This window comes from Nerophis ophidion, linkage group LG03 (genome assembly GCF_033978795.1).
Source record: "Nerophis ophidion isolate RoL-2023_Sa linkage group LG03, RoL_Noph_v1.0, whole genome shotgun sequence".
Classification (NCBI taxonomy): domain Eukaryota; kingdom Metazoa; phylum Chordata; class Actinopteri; order Syngnathiformes; family Syngnathidae; genus Nerophis; species Nerophis ophidion.
In genome coordinates this window covers 21,101,697-21,125,451 of record NC_084613.1, presented here as the reverse complement: position 1 = coordinate 21,125,451, position 23,755 = coordinate 21,101,697, and the positions used below count along the sequence as shown (strand labels likewise).

Here is a 23,755-nt window from a genome sequence, read left to right as displayed (position 1 = left end):
GATTAACACATGCTTTCATATCATTTCACAAAGTCTATATTTTAAACTGTGAGAAGCTAAGACATAATTATCATATATCATTAAAATCAAGTACAAGATAACTAATTCAGTCTTAATATTTGGGTAGGCCCCTCTGTAGTGGAAGAGTTGGGCCCCAAGATCAAAAAAGTTAAAAACCCCTGTTATGGAGGTACAGTGTTGTTTTGTACGCGGCAAAAAAAAAGCTGGTTTGTGAATTCTGCCGACATGACAATTTCATATAATGTTATCGAACAAAACGGCTGCATTAATTGCCTTGTATGTCTTAACTACTACAAATCTTTCTACCGGTGGCTAAGAATTTGAAATAAATATGTGTACAATCCAGGTAATTATTGCCGTGGTTTTATTTTGTAGTGACTACAAAGTCAGTGTGTTGTAATGCTGCGTACCTAGACCTGGGTTGTCTATAGTAATAATGGCAATAATGAAAAGTATAAGAATGCAGGTGCCATTTTTATATATATTTTTTATTCTGGAAAAATACTAAAAACATCCATCCATCCATCCATTTTCTAAGGCTTGTCCCTTTCGGGGTTGCGGGGGATGCTGGAGCCTATCTCAGCTGCATTCGGGCGGAAGGCGGGGTACACCCTGGAGAAGTCGTCACCTCATCGCAGGGCCAACACAGATAGACAGAGAACATTCACACTCACTTATGATATACAGTGGGGCAAAAAAGTATTTAGTCAGCCACCGATTGCGCAAGTTCTCCCACTTAAAATGATGACAGAGGTCTGTAATTTTCAACATAGGTACCGTAGTTTTCGGACGATAAGTCACAGTTTTTTTTTGTAGTTTGGCCGGGGGTGAGACTTGGCCAAACTATAAAAAAAAATAAAAAAATTTTTTTGGGGTTTGGCTGGGTCTCAACCCCCACTGGACTGTGGAGAAGACTGCGACTTATAGTCCGAAAAATACGGTACACTTCAACTGTGAGAGACAGAATGTGAAAAAAAAAAACAGGAATTCACATTGTAGGAATTTCAAAGAATTTATTTGTAAATTATGGTGGAAAATAAGTATTTGGTCAACCATTCAAAGCTCTCACTGATCGAAGGAGGTTTTGGCTCAAAATCTCACAATACATGGTCCCATTCATTCTTTCCTTAACACGGATCAATCGTCCTGTCCCCTTAGCAGAAAAAAAGCCCCAAAGCGTGATGTTTCCAACCCCATGCTTCACAGTAGGTCTGGTGTTCTTGAGATGCAACTCATTATTCTTCTTCCTCCAAACACGACGAGTTGAGTTTATACCAAAATGGATACATGGATGATACAGCAGAGGATTGGGAGAATGTCATGTGGTCAGATGAAACCAAAATAGAACCTTTTGTTATAAATTCAACTCGTCGTGTTTGGAGGAAGAAGAATACTGAGTTGCATCCCAAGAACACAACACCTACTGTAAAGCATGGGGGTGGAAACATCATGCTTTGGGGCTGTTTTTCTGCTAAGGGGACAGAACGATTGATGCGTGTTAAGGAAAGAATGAATGGGGCCATATATCTTGAGATTTTGAGACAAAACCTCTTTCCATCAGTGAGAGCTTTGAATGGTTGACCAAATACTTATTTTCCACCATAATTTACGAGTAAATTCTTTAAAATTCCTACAATGTGAATTCCTGGATTTTTTTTTCACATTCTGTCTCTCACAGTTAAAGTGTACCTATAATAACAATTACCGACCTAAGTCATCATTTTAAGTGGGAGAACTTGCACAATCTGTGTCTGACTAAATACTTTTTTACCCCAATGTATATTTAAAGACAGAACTTTGTGGTATAGGTACCATTATTATATATATTTAACGCCGAAATGAAAGTCTTGCGTATTGGCCAGTTCCGATATTAATCTAATACAATATCAGCACAAATTATACACACAGTACTTTTATTGTTTTGTAGTGGGGAACGTTAGAAAAGGTTTGATCAAGTGAATTTACTATCCTATTTGTTATTAATCGTCTGGAACGGATTTATGCCGCTTTTTATTTTTTTTTAAGTGGAGTGGTAATTGTTTTTTGGCAACAACTTGTGGCCACAATAATCTATTGAAGAGTGATAAGTGTAGTGGTGAGAGTGATAAGTGTAGTGTAGTGCTCAAGAGTGATGAGTGTAGTGATGCGGACAAGTTTGTTACTGAATACATTTTTATTCGCTGCTGCCTTGGCGACTTTGTGTCGGCATTTAATATTATTTTATATTTCTTTACCTTGACAAATGTCATGCTTTAGACTGCAACAATGTTCAGTTAAGGACACTTATTACATGTGTCGAGTTTGCGCTAATTCGATACTTGTTATTTTGCTTATATGGGATCGAGACTAAATATCATTAACGGATTGAGACACCCCTAAAATTTAAGCTTTTTCTCACAACAAAACTTGTATTGTTTGATTTTATTCCAACAATATGCTGCAGGCCAACAACTGACGTTGCGGGCCACAAATGGCCCCTGGGCCACACTTTGGACACACTGACTGAGACAGTAGCTGATGATAATACAACACGTCAACATATAGGAAACTATTTTCTTAGAAATTATTCCATGGGTCTCGTGTCCCATGTCAGCAGTTGACCATATATAATACCTTTATTAATAATAACATGGTGGAATGGGACAAGATGAGTTATTTGGCATAAAAGAAGACTGACTTCCATTGTATTTGGCTTTGTTTTGCATGTATTTTGTCAAGCTTACTTCTTGTTGGATTTGGTTCTCCATCTGAGCATGTGCGCCTGTCGAATCAAGGCCGTATGTAGGTTCCGGAATAGAAAACTGGATGCCTGTTGAACAAAACTAAGACGTCAGAAGGTTTTATGCTTTTTAGATCTGCCACTAATACTCGGCTATCATCATCATTTGTGCTACTTCCTGGGAAAACCTGGTTATCAAGTCAATGCTAGGTTAAATGATACGCATTGTCTTGTACAGCAGTGGTCCCCACCCTTTTTGTATCCGCGGACCGGTCAACGCTTAATAATTTGTCCCGCGGCCCGGGGCGGGGGAACCTTTTTTTTTTTTTTTCTTTGTCATGAAAACGTGACGTTTTTGTCATGAAAAAGGGAGGTTTTTGTGGTTGGTGCACTAATTGTAAGTGTATATTGTGTTTTTTATGTTGATTTAATTTAAAAAAAAGTGTTTTTGTTTTGTTTTTTTAATAAAAATGAATAAAAAATTATTCTCCGGTACGGTTCCAATCGGGCCACGGCCCGGTGGTTGGGGACCACTGTTGTACGGTATGAAGTCATATTGTTTACCAAGGAATGGTCCTGCTGCAGCAATGCCAGTTTTCAGTGTCGTCTTTTTACTTGAACATGGGCGAGATGAGCAGTTCGCCTGGCTGCTCTGGGCATCGTGCTCGATGATAAGGAGGGAACACCTGCAAGAGAAGCAAGAAAGTGATAATTTCACAACCTGAACATGAACAGAATGTTGTACAACACAAATATAGTGGAACCTATGTTTTTGAACTTTATGATCAGTGTTTTAAATAGAGAGAAAATACTTTGTTGATTCCTTTAGGAGAATTCCTTCAGAAAAATTATGCAAGTATCAGCATATTCACTATAATGCTTTTTAGAGCAACTTAAACACATGTAATGCCCATGTCCTACAGCAGATTGTTATTATTCATAGCATACAATTGTCCGTATAGACAAAATTGTAAGCATTTGACAATAATAATGTTGAATAGTTGAAATGTTTATATTGAATGTGGCCAAGTTAAGCACTAATGTAATCAAACTGTATAATAACAAGGCAAACATCCCTTTCAAACACAACAAACATTTTCATTATTGTGGAAGGTCAATAACTTCAATATCATAAATAGGCTAACAAACAACATTTTGAAGGGCAATTTTTTCTCGAATTGAAAATACTTGGTCGGCGGTTTATTTTGGTTTTTGTTGCCAATTGCAATTGTATGGCATTTTTAAACGCTTCTGGGCATTGTATTTAATGCTTTTTAATGCCACTGAAGGCCTTAATTTTCGCAAAATCGATTTAATTATTTTTAATGCTTTTTAATGGCCCGTGGAAACCCTGATAATGCTAGCTGGGCATCTAAATGAATACAAAATCAGTTTTACATTTGTTTGTAACTTAACACATTACTAATGTACAAGCAATGTTTGAGGGTAAGTCTTCTCCTTTTTGGCAGTCACACAATTTTTTTCGTAATTTCTTACTGTATCAATCAATCAGTCAAACTTTATTTGTATAGCACATTTTCTACATATAAAATGTTGCATGAAGTGCGTTACATTTAAAAACATTTAAAAAATAGTACCTCCCGCTAGGAGTGTCAGAAAACACACACAAAAAAAGGTTTCAGATTAATCACGATTCTTAGCCGTAACAATTCTTAATCGATTAAAAAATCAATTACATTTCTCAAATTTGTATATATATATTTTTTTTATTTATTTTCAATATGTCCTATCTACTCAGATAAATCATTGTTGATGTTGATGCCCATATTTGCTGTACAGATTTACTTTAAAAAAGAAAAGTGGATATTTCTCTTGTTGACTTATTTGTATTTTACTTTTATTAACTGTTTGGGTAAAATGTTGTTAAACAAAACCAGTTGATCTATTTTATAGCGGAATGTAGTTAATCATAGAACTGACATTAAATGTTATTTAAAAAGTATAGATATTGAATCGAGAATCAATTCTAAATCTAATCACAAAATTACCAAAAAATCTGCCCAAAGATTCACATCCCTACTTCCCGCCCTTAATACATAACGCAAGTTGAAACAGTCAACCCCCCCCCCCCCCCCCCCCCAAACCCCCTTTTCCTCTCTACCACACAAACATGGACACAATATAAAAGTCATGTACAAATATTGTATGTAACTAAGGTGTTGCTGTAGCCTTTTAACTTCAGATGCAGTCAGTAGCCATTTGTGTAACATATCTAGGTATACCAGGGCTGTTCCTCAAGGTTCCATTTGAGGTCTTCTCGCTTTTATCATTTGGGCTATTTAACTGATAGCCCGAGAGTTCAGTTCCAAAAACTTTGGAGAGACTCCCATTTCTGCAGAAGGTGTTGGGATGTCGCATGGCTGCAGTTGTGTGACCTCAAGTATGCAAAAATCCAGGAGAGCAGAAAGCAGGTAAGATGATTTTAATTTCATCAAAGTAAAAGATATAAACAGAAAGCAGTCTTGCGTGGAGATGTTCCCAACATAGGTTTAACTTCGAGCACTGAGGAGTGCTCGAGTGAAACATAAATAGACCTATGTTGATTGACCGCAGCTGAGGACCGCTGCCAATCAACGGCGAGTGTGACAAAAACAGTGCTCAGCGGAGTAAACAGGAAGTATGACAAAATAAGAGCACTGAACAGGAAACAAAGTACAAAACACGAAAAACTATCAGAAAGTAAGTGACAGATCGTTACAGAAGGTCCTTCAAAACCTCTCAAAAAACTCTGACAAAATAAACCAAATTCCAAATGCAAGCTGATTCTCCAGAATGTACAAAATAAGTCTTAAAGTAGAGGAAGATGTCCGGCCCTTAGCTTTTTGGAAATGTGTCCCCCAGAACAATTTAGTTCAATATCCCTGATCTCGAGACTTAAGAATTGAAAGTTAAAAACAAAACAAAAAAACAACAAAAACATACAATTTATTTTTCACCACTTTTATGAGTGGGGCCCTTTTGGATCGCAAAGAATATTAGTGCAATTGTTTTTACAACTATCAATGATCAAAAAATTAAACAATGAATTCAAATTAATGCTGTTATGAATTATTAATCTATTTAAAGCTGCAATTACTTCACATCAAATATTCCAATTTGAAAATCTTTCAGGGGAAATATTGCATATTTGTGTTTTTGCAATGAATAACAGGGTTTTGACAAAAAGGCCATAAAAAATATATATTGAAAAAAATAAATAAAAATAAAAATATGTATATATATATCAATCAATCAATCAATGTTTACTTATATAGCCCTAAATATATATATATATATATGAGTATATTCTCCCTGCCCACTGGGTCGAGTTTTCCTTGCCCTTTTGTGGGTTCTTACGAGGATGTCGTAGTCGTAATGGTTTGTACAGTCCTTTGAGACATTTGTGATTTAGGGCTATATAAATAAACATTGATTGATCGATTGATATATGTGTATATATATATATAAATACTGTATATATAGAAATATATATCTATATCTATAGATATATATATATATCTATAGATATATATATATAAATATATATATATATATATACATAACTATAAATATATATATATATATATATATATATATATATATATATACACAGATCCAAAACAAAAACAAACAAAACAAAACAAAACAAAAAAAAAAAATATATATATATATATATATATGAATGAATGAATGGTTTATTTTGAGCCATGCAAACAAAACAAGAGAATGACATAAAATACAAAAGAAATATATAAATACATTATTTTTACACCTTCATTGAAAACATTACATGTGACTAATCTTTTGTAGATGTCAAGATTGGCTCAAAAGGGAGTGGGAAGAAGTAAACTTATTAGATCCCACCCCTATACATATACAATATATATATACAATATATAATACAACAATATATATAATATAATTCAATTCAGCGGTTGCTGCGTAGATGCTATATATTATCTATATATAATACATTTAAATTCACACACACTTACATATATGTGCAGCCCTTTGAGACACTAGTGATTTAGGGCTATATAAGTAAACATTGATTGATTGATTGATATATACATATGTACACACACATATATACACAACACACACATATATACAATTTATATATATATATATATATATATATATATATATATATACACATACATACAATACATACATAATCACATACATACACACTTCCATATACCCAAAATACACACACACACAGACACACACACACTTATATAAATACTATATATATAATAGTATATATAATATACACTTTTGTCTAAACATTATTAACAGTTTATGGTGCCTATGGGAACCAGCTTTCATTTTGTCTGTGATATCAATGGTTAATAGTGGATCTGTGGCTGTGGAGCTACTGCCTCTGATCAACAGGACCTGAGGACCACTCTTGCTGTGTCCTATGCTGTGCATTAAAAGAGACGAGGGGAGCCCCCTGCCAGAGGAGTTATCCACGAACATATGATCCCCCACTCGCCTGCCCTATATATATATATATATATATATATATATATATATATACACACATATATATAGGCACAGCAGAGGGTGAGAGGGGGTGGGCATGAAATGTTTTCTTCTTGGAAGGGGGCTTAACAGAAAAGCACCAATATAGTGGCATAAACTGGTTAGCTCTCTGTGATCAATGCGCTGCTAAAAGTAGACCTTTAACATTAGCGCTTATAATAACAATATCACTAAAACTTGGTTAGTATTCAGGTTGCGACATGTAATTGGAGTATTGTTGGCGCTTTTTGTATGTTTTTAGTGGGTTTTATGGACGCACTGACGTCATGATTGATTAGCTCTATTCTTAGCTGACTTTTATTTATGAGTTAGAAATAATTCAAAAAAACAAAATGTGTTCTTGTCATACATAAGGATTGTGAATGCTAGGCAAAATTCCAAAAAAGTGCAGTTCTCCTTTAACCTCAAATTTTTGTGCAGATTTCGGGGTCAGTTTTCCCCCAGAATATTCGTTTCACCCTAGAAATTGAAGCACAAGACAAGAAGATAAACATACGCCTGATTCATCTCAGCGTAGTCCTTAGCTGATTTCCCTGTGTTATCGGTCAGCGTGGTATCTGCATCAAACTGCAGGAGCAGTCGCACCATATCGACACACTCATTGGCAGCAGCTATCATCAATGGGGACCTGTAGGTTTGTGAAGAAACAAACACTTTATGTAAGGTTTATTTTAACGCTGTGTCGTTTTTATTCCAACCTTTGATGGTTGTCCAAATGATTAACATCAGCACCTCGATTCAGCAGAAACTCTGCCATTTTTACATAGTCTTCTTGGACTGCCAATGTCAGGGGGGAAAGACCTTCCTTGAAAATGAAGTTAGAGCCATCACAAATACTACCTTTTGATCTATGATGATTTTCATGCACATTTAACACACTTGATAATATAGTGTGCACTGGATATGCTTTAGTGACAATTTTGCGTAGATGTTGTCCCACAATCACATTTACAACCTACTTTGTGCTTATAACATACGGTAGTTTACATGTTTTGTTTTCTAGAAATGCCCAAACAAGTATGTCCCACTGTATAGTAGGAAGGGGATTCATATGGCCCCATTCCTGGGTGGATCTCGCATGAGAGGAAGAGGGATTATTAATTTTCCAATTCAGTCTGCAAAAAATGATGGAAAGCGCCACTCTACATAGCAACTGACGCTGTGGTCAAAGTTGGAATTGTCACAAAACTCTTGAAAATATTCAACACTCTTCTGCCATCTGACAGCTAATGTGGATAGTGGACCTCACCCCAATAAGTCATGTTTCATGTGTCAGGCAAACCGTGACGAATGAGGCCATTTGAGTCCCCATCCCTACTGTATACCTGTTAAAAAAAAAAAAGACTAAGACGCAGCGGCCAGAGGCCTTCAAAACTGTGTGCAAGCTCACAACTGCAAATGACCTTATTTAGAGCCACTTTGGCATTGTTTAACACAACTCGAGTATCTAACATTGTAAATACAGTGGAACCTTGATTTGCAAACTTTCCGATTTACAAACTTAATGATTGTCACTTACACACTAGATGGGGTGAAATTTGTCCTTACATTTGACCCGTCCCCTTGTTCATATTGACGAGATTGACAAAGCAGGCTTCGTACAACAGCAAGTTTTTAATTGTGATGAAACCGGACTTTTCTGGAAAAATAGGCCAAAGTGGATTTATATCACAGCGCCGGCGAAGACACTGCTCCTTTTGCTCCTCTCATCAGCTGCTCATTTACCAAAGACAGTCTAATGTTGATTTTAGTTCTTAAAAGTTTTTTAAATTGTAACAATATGGTTGTTAAAGTTATGGGGTTTTGTTATTCCTGATCATTTGTGAGTGCACCAAAGATACTTCTGTATGTGCATGTGTTGGCAGTTCAGCTTGTTGTCGTTGTTGTTTTGCCTTGGTAATAAAGAAGCTTAGCTTGTCATTGTTTTGCCAGTTAAATCATCACATCTTTATTATCCATCCATTTTCTATTTTTGTGTAAAATACTGTACTGTATCGAAATTTCAATTGTGTTTAAATTCTACTAACCTTCACTAAAATATGCACTTTTGTCAAGGCTGGAACCCATTGTTCATATGTACATTGTTTTTTATGGCCAAGGTTTGCTTCACCATACAAACTTTGGTATTTGCGAAACCCGTTCAAGAACAAATTAAGTTTGCAAATCGAGGTTCCACCATGCATAAATAAGTCAGCAGTGTAAAATCATTATAGCGTCGTTAAGGTTGTATTTTTTTGCCTCATCCATTCTCCTTAAGCGTGAGTGAAGAATGTGTGAAGAATGCACTATAACGACCTGATAAAACTCAGAAGGAGAAAGAGATGACACAGTATTTATCTGCTCATAGAAACTATCTGGTGGTTGTTAGAGGACACTACAGCTAGTCCTAGAAGGTCCCACACCTTAATGCTTCAGTCACAGGCATTATTCCCACAGGAATTATGCAAAATACAACCTTACCAACTGAGGTCCCATTTCAGTGTTGTTTTAGTGTGCACAAAATCATTAGAAGGCAGTTTCTTCAATAGGCTGTCTAAGGACTAACCAGATTTGAAGGATCAATATCAACACCCTTCTTCAAGAGCAATATAACAGTGGAGATAGATGAGAAGCTTGATGCCAAATGTAAAGCTGTGTTGCCATCTGTGTCCACCAGGTTGGGGTTTGCATTGTTTTCCAGGAGAATGTTCACACATTGCTCATGCTGGCCTTGCACCGCCTTAGAAGAGGCAAGTTGACGAGGATCAGGAGAAGACCGCCAACTACAAAATGCATATCATGTGTCCACGAGTACCTTCATTAAAGCGGTCCTATTGTGGTTATCGCATAAATTGAGGTTGGCTTTTTTCTCCACAAGGAATCTCACCACCCTGGCATGTCCATTGGCACAAGCGAGGTGAAGTGGCGTCCTGTTAAAAGGGGAGAGGCTTTGTTTTGTATGCATGTAGTTATATGGAGACAGTATCTACCAAAAGTGAGTAGACCCTTCATATTTCAATTGTTTATTGAATGGGTCCCCATTAGCTGACGCCACGGCGACTGCTAGTCTTCCTGGGGTCCATATAGGAGCATACAAAATAAAAATACAAAGAATACATACATTACCAAACAATATACAAAGGAAAAATATAACAGAGGATAAAAAAGATAGTTAAACCCAGTATTAAAAAATCACGTCATGTGGGCAGCTGCATTAGGTGGATCTTCAAAGCTGTCTTGAAAAACAATTTACTTCGTTAGAGATGAATGTGAGATGGCAGCCGATTCCAGGATGATATACCTGTACATCTATACAAGACATACATGACTGTATGTCTGAGGAGTTCGGTCCTGGGAGTTGGAAGTGCTAAATAGCCATTGCTGGCATTCCTAGTGTCATGAATGTGTGCTAGTTGATTTTAAAAACTGTTTGTAAAAGTAAGTTGGTGATTGATCTAACATGATACAGAACAAAAGGACATTACAATGCATCTTTTGTTCAACAGACAACCAGGACAAATGTGAATGCATAAATTAAATATCAGTGCTCAAAGAACATTTCCATAAGCATTGTATGCAAGTATACAGTGGGGTAAAAAAGTATTTAGTCAGCCACCGATCGTGCAATTTCTCCCACTTAAATTGATGACAGAGGTCTGTAATTTTCATCATAGGTACACTTCAACTGTGAGAACCAGAATGTGAAAAAAAAAAATCCAGGAATTCACATTGTAGGAATTTCAAAGAATTTATTTGTAAATTATGGTGGAAAATAAGTATTTGGTCAATAACAAAAATTCAACCCAATACTTTGTAATATAACCTTTGTTGGCAATAACAGACGTCAAACGATTACTATAGGTCTTTACCTGGTGTGCACACACAGTAATTGGTATTTTGGCCCATTCTTCTATGCAGTTATTCTCGAGAGCGCCGAGCAACAGACTTTCAACTCCCTCCACAGATTTTCTATGGAGTTGAGGTCTGGAGACTGGCGAGGCCACTCCAGGACTTTCAAATGCCACTCCTTCGTTGCCCGGGCGGTGTGTTTGGGATCATTGTCATGCTGGAAGACCCAGCCACATTTAATCTTCAAAGCTCTCACTGATAGGAGGTTTTGGCTCAAAATCTCACGATACATGGCCCCATTCATTCTTTCCTTAACACAGATCAGTCGTCCTGTCCCCTTAGCAGAAAAACAACCCCAAAGCATGATGTTTTCACCCCCATGCTTCACAGTAGGTACGGTGTTCTTGGGATGCAACTCAGTTTGCTTCTTCCTTCAAACATGACGAGTTGAGTTTATACCAAAAAGTTCTATTTTGGTTTCATCTGGCCACATGACATTCTCCCAATCCTCTGCTGTATCATCCGTGTGCTCTATGGCAAACTTCAGACGGGCCTGGACATGCACTGGCTTAAGCAGGGGGACACGTCTGGTATTGAAGGATTTGATTCCTTGTCGGCGTAGTGTGTTACTGATGGTAACCTATGTTACTTCGGTCCCAACTCTCTGCAGGTCATTTACCAAGTCCCCCCGTGTGGTTCTGGGATTTTTGCTCACCGTTCTCATGATCATTTTGACCCCACGGGATGGGATCTTGCATGGAGCCCCAGATCGAGGGAGATTATCAGTGGTCTTGTATGTCTTCCATTTTCTGATAATTGCTCCCACAGTTGATTTCTTCACACCAAGGTGCTTGCCTATTGTAGATTCACTCTTCCCAGTCTGGTGCAGGTCTACAATTATTTTCCTGGTGTCCTTCGACAGCTCTTTGGTCTTGGCCATAGTGGTGTTTGGAGTCTGACTGTTTGAGGCTGTGGACAGATGTCTTTTAGACAGATGATGAGTTTCAACAGGTTCCATTAATACAGGTAACGAGGGGAGGACAGAAGAGCTTCTTAAAGAAGAAGTTACAGGTCCGTGAAAGCCAGAGATTTTCCCTGTTTGAAGTGACCAAATACCAATGTTCCACCATAATTTACGAATAAATTCTTTAAAATTCCCTCAATGTGAGATCCTGGATTTTTTTCCCCCACATTCTGTCTCTCACAGTTGTAGTGTACCTATGATGAAAATTACAGACCTCTGTCATCATTTTAAGTGGGCGAACTTGCACAATCGGTGGCTGACTAAATACTTTTTTGCCCCACTGTATCTCCTTAAGGGACCATACTATGGAAAGTAAACTTGTATACAGTGGTACCTCAACTTTGGAGAGACCTTAATTTAAGAGTGATTTGAGATAAGAGGTGTTTTTATGCTTTAAGTTGCAAGCAAAAATGTGAGTTCCTAGCAACCTCGCCATTAGTTTGCGTAGCAAATACTTGTTGGTATTCACTTGAAGCTAGAGAAGACATAACTTGGTTTTTCCAAACATGGAAGGGAAGAACGCGGCTGTGAAGGACAATAATTATCATCTAAACCAGGTGTGTTCAAATGTTTCACACCAAAAGGCCGTGTACTGAAAAGTCAAAGCATGCGGAGGGCCATTTTTATATTTTTGTTTAATAGGTGACAGAGAATATTTTAGGTAATGTTATCAAAGTTTTATCTTTCCTCGTTACATTGTATTTTCTCTGACATTTTTACTGCTGTCTTTTTGTTTGATTTTATTTTGACAATCTGCTGGGAGGGGCAACTAAACTCAAGCTGCGGACCGAAAATGTCACCTTGCCATACTTTGGACACTCTAAACCTTTCTTATGGTGATAGGCAACTAAGAACATTTGTGTATTTTCTAATCCAGTGATCCTCACCTTAGAAGTATGCCAAGAAAAAAAAATAACTTGATTAAAGTACAGTGTTTTATTTTCCTATATTCAAAACAGTGTTAGTGATGTTACTGCGGCTAAAATGATTAAATATACCGTAATTTCCTGAATTTCCGCAGGGTATAGAGCAGTGGTCCCCAACCTTTTTGCATCCGCGGACCGGTCAACGCTTAATAATTTGTCCTCGTGTTTTCGTGTTTTTTATGTTGATTTAATAAAAAAAAAAAAAAAGAAAATATATATATATATATATATATATATATATATATATATATATATATATATATATATTTTTTTTTTTTTTTTTTAATAAAACATTCTTCTGCGGCCCGGTAACAATCGGGCGACTGCCCGGTACCGGGCCGGTGGTTGGGGACCACTGGTATAGAGTATGCGCCTGCCTTAAATTACTGCCAGGTCAAACTCGCTTCGCAAAATAATCAGCACATGCTTAGTATTACCGCCTGGTCAAACTCGTGACGTCACGAGTGACACTTCCCCTGTCATCATTTTCAAAATGGAGGAGGCTGATTTCAATACCGATAATTTGAAATCGCATAAGGGGAAGAAGATTAAGAGATATTCAGTAGGATTTAAGGTACAAGCTTACATCACACTCAAATGTTTACTGCATGCCTTTGGTAAGTGTGAAGAGGTTTTAAACAATTTAAGCGCGTTTACTTTTACCGCATGCCTTTAAGCGCAGGAGTGAGAAGAAGTTTTAAATTAATTAGCGCTCCGGCGGCAAATCAAGGAAATACGGTAGTTGTTAAATAGAACCTCTACCTTGTTTTAATGAATACTTGGGCCTTCTAAGCTACTGTATTTTAAAATTGGTCATTATGGAGGTACTTAGAGAGTCTGTTTTTTTCTGAGATGGTACTTGGTGAAAACATTTGAGAACCACCGACCTAATCTAACTCCACTGACCTATTTAATTTCTTCCTATTGTTATTCTTTACTAATTTTAACATCATTCCACCCACTTAAACCTTTTTTGAGGTATTAACTTACCATATTACCATTTGTACACATGTTCATCATGACATGATGCACGGAAATCATCCATCCATTTTCTACCGCTTATTCCCTTTGGGATCGCGGGGGGCGCTGGTGCCTATCCCCCCCCCCCCCCCCCTTTGTCATGAAAAAGGGAGGTTTTTGTCATGATTGTAAGTGTATCTTGTTTTAATAATAAAAAATAAAAAACATTTTTTTTTTTTTGATTGAAAAATAATAAAAATTTATTTAAAAAATATTCTGCGGCCCGGTGGTTGGGGACCACTGGTTTAAAGAACTGGCGAAATAACCGAGTAGTACCCTCCTCCATTCACATCCCATCTCCCCGGATTGTAAATAACCTAATGTATATATCCATCCATCCATCCATCCATTTTCTACCGCTTATTCCCTTTCGGGGTCGCGGCGCCTATCTCAGCTACACCCTGGACAAGTCGCCACCTCATCACAGGGCCAACACAGATAGACAGACAACGTTCACACTCACATTCACACACTAGGGCCAATTTTTTAGTGTTGCCAATCAACCTATCCCCAGGTGCATGTCTTTGGAAGTGGGAGGAAGCCGGTGTACCCGGTGGGAACCCACGCATTCACGGGGAGAACATGCAAACTCCACACAGAAAGATCCCGAGCCTGGACTTGAACCCAGGACTGCAGGACCTTCGTATTGTGAGGCAGACGCAATAACCCCTCTTCCACCGTGAAGCCCCTAATGTATATAATCAAATGTATTTCTAATGTATATACCAGTTCTTATGCTATCTGAACTCACTATGTTCTCTGCTCGCTGTACATATCCTACTAAGACCTACACTGTTTCAATGTCCATTTCTCTGTTGATGCAATTGTTGATGACTGAAGTACTGATATCCACCAAAGCTCCTCATCCCACCCCTCGGATTGTAAATAATGTAAATAATTCAATGTGTATACTATGATGATTAACTTGTGTGATGACCGCATTATGCTGATAGTATATATTTGTACCATGAATTGATTAACGTGGACCCCGATTTAAACAAGTTGAAAAACGTATTCGGGTGTTACAATTTAGTGGTCAATTCTACGGAATATGTACTGAACTGTGCAGGCTACTAATAAAATTTTCAATCAATCAATCAATCAATCAATCAAAAGCAACAAAATAGTGAAACATTTATAGCGTCATGATTTGGGGCTGCACAAGTCCTACGGTTGATCAAAGGGGAAAATGCTCTTATTTTATTATTTTGTCCATCATTCACAATCCTTATGACAGACAAGCACACGTCTTTTTTTTAATGCAGTCTAACATGTAAATAATCGTAAAAGTCAGCAAACAATGGAGGTATGGGAGCCATGACATGGTTGCGTCTATTACGCCCATAAAACCCACAAAAAAACATCTACAAAGCGAAAACAAAACTCACTTTACATGACGTGACATGAATATTAACCAAGTATTAAAGTATTAACAATATAGTTACAAGCGCTAAGGTAAAGAACCTACTTTTAGTGGCGCATTGATCACAGAGCGGTAACTAGCCTTTGCAGATATATTGACATCAGACGGTGAGCTGCTGCAGTCCTGGAGTTGGTGAAAGTTAATCCTCTATTATAAATAACGCCGCTCACCTGGATAGTAGAAGGATGTGGACATAAAGCGAGATGCTGGTCAACTTTGACAGCCAACTTAGATGGCGAGAAAGACAAGAAAACACGTTCGTTTGCATCCACCTTTTTTCTTAGCGAGAAGGAAATTTTCATCTAAAGAGAAAGATATGAACATCCTGAGAGTCTGTATTAGAGATGCGCGGATAAGCAATTTAATCATCCGCAACCGCATCACCAAAGTCGTCATCCACCCGCCGTCCACCCGAACCAACATTTTATCAGGACCGTACACGCCCAGCACCCGCCCGTTGAAATACATCAGAGGTCAGCCGCCTTTACCACTCACAGAGCTATTTAAACCTGTTTCACAGAGTAATGAAGATAATTGGAGCCGCTAACGTTTTCGCGACCATCCAATAGCGTTCATCCTGATAACAAGAATATGGGCGTGCTGTGAAGCCATTGCCTTCGACACTTTCAACAACATGTACGAACCGATTGTTGGTCCGGCAACATGTTGTGTGCAGCTTCCGCAATTCCATGTACAAGATTGAAAGGCATACTGGGTGATACAGAGTACACTGATGGTTGTGATATAAACAACTTTAACACTTACGAATATGCGCCACGCTGTGAAGCCACACAAAACAAGATTGACAAACACATTTTGGGAGAACATCCTCACAGTAACACAACATAAACGCAACACAACAAATACCCAGAATCCTTTGTATCTGTGACCAAACTGAATACATTTTACACCCCTGCGCCCCCAACCCCACCCACCTTACCAACACACGGGGGTGCGTGTGTCTGCAGAAGCCACACATAACATGATGCTGGACTGACAAGTAGATCGTACATGTTGTAGAAGGCGACAAAGCCAATGGCTTTATAGCACGTCCTAATACTTATTAACTGGGTGACTGCCGGCAATCATTCAAGAGAATAATTGCGTATCCTATTGTCTTCTTCACTTTATGACACGGGTCTTAAATGGCTCTTTGAATGGCAAAGGATACCGATCCCAGAACCATGTATATCAAATATTTCCGGATGGTTCAAATCGATTTTTCCGTCATGTCAACCGCCCGACCCGCGGTTTATCCGCGGACCCCGCGGATGAGACCGCAAACCGCACATCTCTAGTCTGTATCCTAGTGAGAGCAGACATTGTACAATAAGGGCCTGATTTATTAAGAGCCAAATAGCAGGATGGAAACAGTGTGTGCTAGAGTTGAGCAATTTGGACCAAAGCACGTATACGTGCAAAGCACTTAAGGTTGCTTGATTGTTTTACGGCTAGATAACTAGTTTTGAGACTACTCAGATTATTTTTGTTGTAAGTAGTAATGTAATGTGTTGTTTATTCTTATAAAGTAATTACTTACCTGTGACTATGTCAAAGCAGTCTCATTATTTTTGTTCATTACGTTAGGTTTATAGCCTCAGGGTTGTGTGCGGTGATAGATGGAGCGTCGACTCGCTCACTGCGGTGAAAGCCGCTGGCTGTTAAAATAAAAACTACTTTTCAGCCACCGGTTATGGGGAGAGGCACTTTTAAACAGAGTTGTAGCTAAACATTTGAAACACAGCGTTCGCTTTTGGGCTAAGTCGTTAACAGAGGTTAACAACATAAACAGATGAGATTTGTGATAAAGTCGCTATAAAAAATATAGGTTCATAAGTAGTAGTAGTCAATGTTGTTGTTGAAGGAAAAAGCAGTTGTAATGTGTTTGTGAAATTACAGTGCTGTCATATTCTTGAAATGAGCAAAATACGTAAATATTACCCATGTATGTGCCCATTACTACATGACATACTGTCGTGGTCAAAAGTTGACATACACGTGTAAAGAACATAATGTCATGGCTGTCTTGAGTTTCCAATAATTTCTACAACTCTTATTTTTTTGTGATAGAGTGATTGGAGAACATAATTGTTTGTCACAAAAAACATTCATAAAGTTTGGTTCTTTTATGAATTTATTATGGGTCTACTGAAAATGTGACCAAATCTGCTGGGTCAAAAGTATACATACAGCAATGTTAATATTTGGTTACATGTCCCTTGGCAAGTTTCACTGCAATAATGGCACTTTTGGTAGCCATCCACAAGCTTCTGGCAAACTTCTGGCTGAATTTTTGACCACTCCTCTTGGCAAAATTAGTGAAGTTCAGCTAAAAGTGTTGGTTTTCTGACATGGACTTGTTTCTTCAACATTGTTCTCAATGGGGTTTAAGTCAGGACTTTGGGAAGGCCATTCTAAAACCTTTATTTTAGCCTGATTTAGCCATTCCATTACCACTTTTGACATGTGTTTGTGGACATTGTCCTGTTGGAACGCCCAAGATTCAACCTCCGGGCTGATGATTTTAAGTTGTCCTGAAGAATTTGGAGGTAATCCTCCTTTTTCATGGTCTCTTTTACTCTCTGTAAAGCACCAGTTCCGTTGGCAGTAAAACAGGCCCAGAGAGCATAGAGCATAATACTACCACCACCATGCTTGACGGTAGGGTAGTGTGGGGCGGTATAGCTCGGTCGGTAGAGCGGCCGTGCCGGCAACTTGAGAGTTCCAAGTTCGATCCCCGCTTCAACCATCCTAGTCACTGCCGTTGTGTCCTTGGGCAAGACACTTTACCCACCTGTTCCCAGTGCCACCCACACAGGTTTAAATGTAACTTAGATATTGGGTTCCACTATGTAAAGCGCTTTGAGTCGTTAGAGAAAAGCGCTATATAAATATCATTCACTTCACTTCCTAGGATAAAATGCCTCAACATTTCTCCTCCAAACACATTGCTGGGTACTGTGGCCAAACAGCGCAATATTTGTTTCATCTGACCACAGCACTTTCCTCCAGGTCTCATCTTTGTCCATGTGACCAGCAGCAAACTTTAGATGAGCCTTCAGGTGTCGCTTCTAAAGCAAGGGCTTCCTTCTTGCATGGAAGCCTCTAAGTCTATGGCGATGCAAAACATGCTTGACTGAGGACACTGACACCTGTGTTCCAGCAGCTTCCGATTCATTGCAGAGCTTCTTTTTGGTGATTCTTGGTTGACTCTTGATCATCCTGACCAATTTTCTCTCAGCAGCAGGTGATAGCTTGCGTTTTCGTCCTAATCGCGGCAGTGACAAAACTGTGCCATGCACTTTAAACTTGCCAACAATTGTCTGCACAGTTGCTTTCGGGACTTTAAGCTGCTGTGAAATGGCTCCAAGTGAACTTTCCTGACTTGTTCTAGTCAATGATGTGTTTTTTTCAGATCTGTGCTGAGTTCCTTTGACTTTCCCATTGTCACGTTTCTAACCGAGTCTAATGACTGCATCACATGAGCCATATTTCAATGGGCTCAGAGAAGTCAACAGATGTCGTCAATCATAATCATTCACATAAAGTTAAGAGGCCATGTCATGAAGCCAATTTTATTTGATTGTAACTTTTCTACATCACCAAAATTGATAATGTATGTTGCTGTTTGTATACTTTTGACCCAGCATATTTGGTCACATTTTGAGTAGACCCATAATCAAATCATAAAAGAACCAAACTTAATGAATGTTTTTTGTAACAAACAAGTATGTGCTCCAATCATTCTATCACAAAAAAATATGAGAGTTGTACAAATTATCAAGACAGCAATGACATTATGTCCTTCACAAGTGTATATACTTACAGCATGTATATAAAACATCGATAGAGGTTTTTGGAATTTTTTTTTTGACCGCCTTAAAGGCAAAATAGAGCAACTCTCATTGTCTCCATTGTTAGCTGAATTTTGCTGGCATTTATTTACGATTTAGAATGCATTAGAACACATATGTGTGCTTTTTTTTCACAATACGAAGGCCCTGAGTTCAATCCCGGGCTCGGGATCTTTCTATGTGGAGTTTGCATGTTCTCCCCGTGACTGCGTGGGTTCCCTCCGGGTACTCCGGCTTCCTCCCACCTCCAAAGACATGCACCTGGGGATAGGTTGATTGGCAACACTAAATTGGCCCTAGTGTGTGAATGTTGTCTGTCTATCTGTGTTGGCCCTGCCATGAGGTTGCAACTTGTCCAGGGTGTATGCCGCCTTCCGCCCAATGCAGCTGAGATAGGCTCTCGCACCCCCGCGACTTTGAAAGGGACACGGGGTAGAAAATGGATGGATGGTGTGCTTATCTCACATAATGATTATGATTGATAGGCAACATTCCAAAAAAAGTGCAGATCCCCGTTAAGCAGAAGGATGGTGGAAGAGCAGTGTGTCTAACATCACCAGTGACGTCACCATGAAGCAAGGGAAGAAGATTCCAGTAACAACTTGTGCAGCTCTGTTCAAACTAAATATGCTCACTTTGGACATGCACAGTATGGGGTGTTTATAGAGGTGTTTTTCAGTGGATAGTGACTGGAATGTTTGTAAGATCAGACGAAACACTCACCTGTTCTGCTGGTCGACCTTGTTTATGTCACTGCTCTTGGCCAGACGCTCAATCTTGGCCAAATTGCCCTTCCAGGCAGCCTTGTGGATGTTTTTCAGCTCCCCTTTAGTCACCTCGTATCCCACAGAGAGTGCACAGCCGCTGTCCGGCGTGCCTGTTCGCATCTTCTTGGAAAAATTCATCAGTATCTTCTTCATTTTAGAGAGCAGCACTGTGCACCGAATCAATCGGTGCGAGATTGTCATCAATGGCTGGTCCTCCTTAATCCTCAAAATGAGAAGCCCTACAGTAATCTATTCCTTGAGACTGCCCCTGAATAGGAATATAGTTTGATATAACTCATTGAACACTTAAAAGTGACACATGATGTCAACATTCCAGTATTATAACCATGAACGATCGTTACAATTAGCTGGCCTGACAGTAGGGCGACATCTTGATTTAGGCCAGTGGTTCTCAACCTTTTTACAGTGATGTACCCCCTGTGAACATTTTTTTAATTCAAGTACCCCCTAATCAGAGCAAAGCATTTTTGGTTGAAAAAAGAAATAAAGAAGTAAAATACAGGACTATGTCATCAGTTTCTGATTTATTACATTGTATAACAGTGCAAAATATTGCTCATTTGTAGTGGTCTTTCTTGAACTATTTGGAAAAAAGATATAAAAAATAACTAAAAACTTGTTGAAAAATAAACAAGTGACTCAATTATAAATAAAGATTTATACACATAGAAGTAATCATTAACTTAAAGTGCCCTCTTTTAGGTATTGTAATAGAGATCCATCTGGATTCATGAACTTAATTCTAAACATTTCTTCACAAAAAAATAAATCTTTAACATCAATATTTATGGAACACGTCCACAAAAAATCTAGCTGTCAACACTGAATATTGCATTGTTGCATTTCTTTTCACAGTTTATGAACTTAAATTCATATTTTGTTGAAGTATTATTCAATAAATATATTTATAAAGGATTTTGAATTGTTGCTATTTTTAAAAAATTTCAAAAAAATGTCACGTACCCTTTGGCATACCTTCATGTACACCCAGGGGTACGCGTACCCCCATTTGAGAACCACTGATGTAGGCTCGCTACATTGCTAGAACGAAGCTATAGAAAATAAACATATAACTCATACTTGCCAACCCTCCCGGATTTTCCGGGAGACTCCCGAAATTCAGCGCCTCTCGCGAAAACCTCCCGGGACAAATTTTCTCCCGAAAATCTCCCGAAATTCAGACGGCGCTTGAGGCCACGCCCACTCCAGCTCCATGAGAACCTGACTCAATGTTGTGACCCTCTTAAACGGGACAATACTGCCATCTACTGTACATAGAATTGAATGTCTGTTCTGAAGCCCACAGTAAAGAGACGTAACTTCATCACGTCGCCTGGTTATTGACTCCAACCCAATATATTACACCTTCGACGAGCAAAATGAAGAAATACGTTTGCAAGTTCCAGAACGATTGGAAACAAGAATTTCAGTTTACCCAGGAGAGTTCGAAGGGTAAGGGGTATGTTGCCTGTAAATTTTGTAGAACAGACTTCTCCATTAAACACGGTGAACGGATATATTCAGCCATGAACGTCAGCAAAGCACTAAGCGTCCGCAGCGCAGCATCATTCACAACCCAGTATCATGGTCCATCTTGCAAAATGGAGACCCGATGGTGTATCTTATGCTGAGACAAAGATGGATGGCTATGCTGATAGCTGGAAGCAACATCCCGTTCTCATTTGCGGATGTCTACAACAAATCCGTGAAGGATGTTCCCGGATTCGGAGATCGCTCGCCAACAGAACAAAGGTTACTCAAATAGTGAAAGGTAAGTGTTGTTGTTGTTTTTTTAGTAACCAGCAAGCACAGTACAGTTAGTAAAATAACTGTGTTTTATTGATAGGTGCCATCGGAAATTCAACTATTTCTTTTATATATATATTTAATTAAATAAATATTAGAATTTACTTAAAGTCAAGTATTTCATATATATATATATTTACATATATATATATATATATATATATATATTTACATATACATATATATATCTATATATGTATATATATATATATATATATATATATATACATATATAGATATATATATATATATATATATATATATATATATATATATATATATATATATGTGTGTAATACTCGAGTTGGTGAATTATACGCCACCCCTCTTAACCATGCCCCCCCGTCCCAACCACGCCTCCGCCCCACCCCCCACCTCCCGAAATCGGAAGTCTCAAGGTTGGCAAGTATGATATAACTTGTCCTCGAAACTATCCCTAAAACATACAGATTGATAAAAAATAACGTAAAACCTAAATTTAGCACTGTATATAGACATTTCAATGTTACAAAATAAAGAAACATTACAAATAGCTGGCCGGACAGTCGACGGTATGTTTGAGATTGATAAAAAATAACGTAAAACCTAAATTTAGCACTGTATATAGACATTTCAATGTTACAAAATGAAGAAACATTACAAATAGCTGGCCGGACAGTAGACGGTATGTTTGTTTTGGTAATTGTTGTGTAACTACATTACCCAGAAAGCTTAGCAGCAGAGCGGACCGGAAGCCCCGGGAGGACTGCGTTCGTGGTGTACAACATGTGCTGATTCAACGATAAATCATCCTGTGTTTCTGAGAGCTGTTCCAGTCTCTGTGCAATAAACTGCAAACATAAACTTTACAACAAATCTGTGGCATAATTTAATTTTACATACCCAGTTTTGTCCCTTAGTGTCGTGGCTCCAAACGCGGTCACGTTTGAGCTAATTGGTCCAATCTTACAACTTCATCAACGGATTCCACCACTGTCTCCTTTAAACGGTAAACACGCATTATATAAACAACATCAGAGTAAAACAATAAACAATTTGACATTTAAAATCGCATCCTGTTGTCAGACCAACCTTCTGGTGCTTTATTGACACTCTTCAAAGCAGAAGCCTTGCCCTCGCTGTAGTGACGACTTTAAACGCCACATTTATACAACTTGGACGGACAACAGTTATATACACTCACTTCTACATTACAGAAATAATACTTAATTTAGTTTTATTCTAGAGAAAACGCTACAAATACTCTACTTCCGGACGTGTTTAAACAGGTGTTCTACCGAAATCTGTTACCCATCTGAATTTGAAACTCCAGGGGGCGATGTTCCCATGGCGTTTGTTTGATGGTTAAACGGCAAGGCCAAAGAGGAGGAGAAGAAGAACGCATGCGTAAGTGGCGTAAATTATCCATAATGCTGAAACGTCAGTTGTCAGAATTTCAGCATTAATAAATGACACATATTCTGGAAATCAATGACTTACTTTCATTATAGTATGAGTCCATTGTATCAGCTGTTGATTAGGGGGATTAGGGGGTACCGGGTGGTGTATATTGTAGCGTCCCAGAAGAGTGCCTTTAAGGTTTATTGGCGCTCTGTACTTCTTCCTAGACGTCCGTGTACACAGCGTCATTTTAAAAAGTAATACATTTTACTTCTTTAAACCGATACTGATAATTTCCAACATTACTTTTTAAAGCATTTATCGGCCGATAATACCGGCAGTCTGATATTATCGGACATCTGTAATTAAAACAAATCATTTTGATACATTAAAAAAAAAATGAATATAATGAATA

General features: G+C 38.3%; 1 protein-coding gene across 1 annotated transcript in view; it reads right to left on the bottom strand.

The window, feature by feature from the left end:
- LOC133548693 (ankyrin repeat domain-containing protein 26-like) overlaps positions 1-23,273 on the bottom strand; it is a 72,023-nt gene extending 48,750 nt beyond the window's left edge. Inside the window, exons 1-10 of the mRNA XM_061893666.1 lie at positions 23,032-23,273; positions 22,843-22,939; positions 22,663-22,790; positions 20,090-20,401; positions 10,086-10,200; positions 9,837-10,010; positions 7,990-8,096; positions 7,788-7,919; positions 3,305-3,426; positions 2,745-2,830 (exon numbers count right to left, since the gene is read on the bottom strand). Of these exons, the coding sequence (XP_061749650.1) occupies positions 2,745-2,830; positions 3,305-3,426; positions 7,788-7,919; positions 7,990-8,096; positions 9,837-10,010; positions 10,086-10,200; positions 20,090-20,334 (981 nt within the window). The 5' untranslated portion in view covers positions 20,335-20,401; positions 22,663-22,790; positions 22,843-22,939; positions 23,032-23,273. The remainder of the gene's footprint in view (positions 1-2,744; positions 2,831-3,304; positions 3,427-7,787; positions 7,920-7,989; positions 8,097-9,836; positions 10,011-10,085; positions 10,201-20,089; positions 20,402-22,662; positions 22,791-22,842; positions 22,940-23,031) is intronic.
- Between the last annotated feature and the right edge of the window lie 482 nt (positions 23,274-23,755).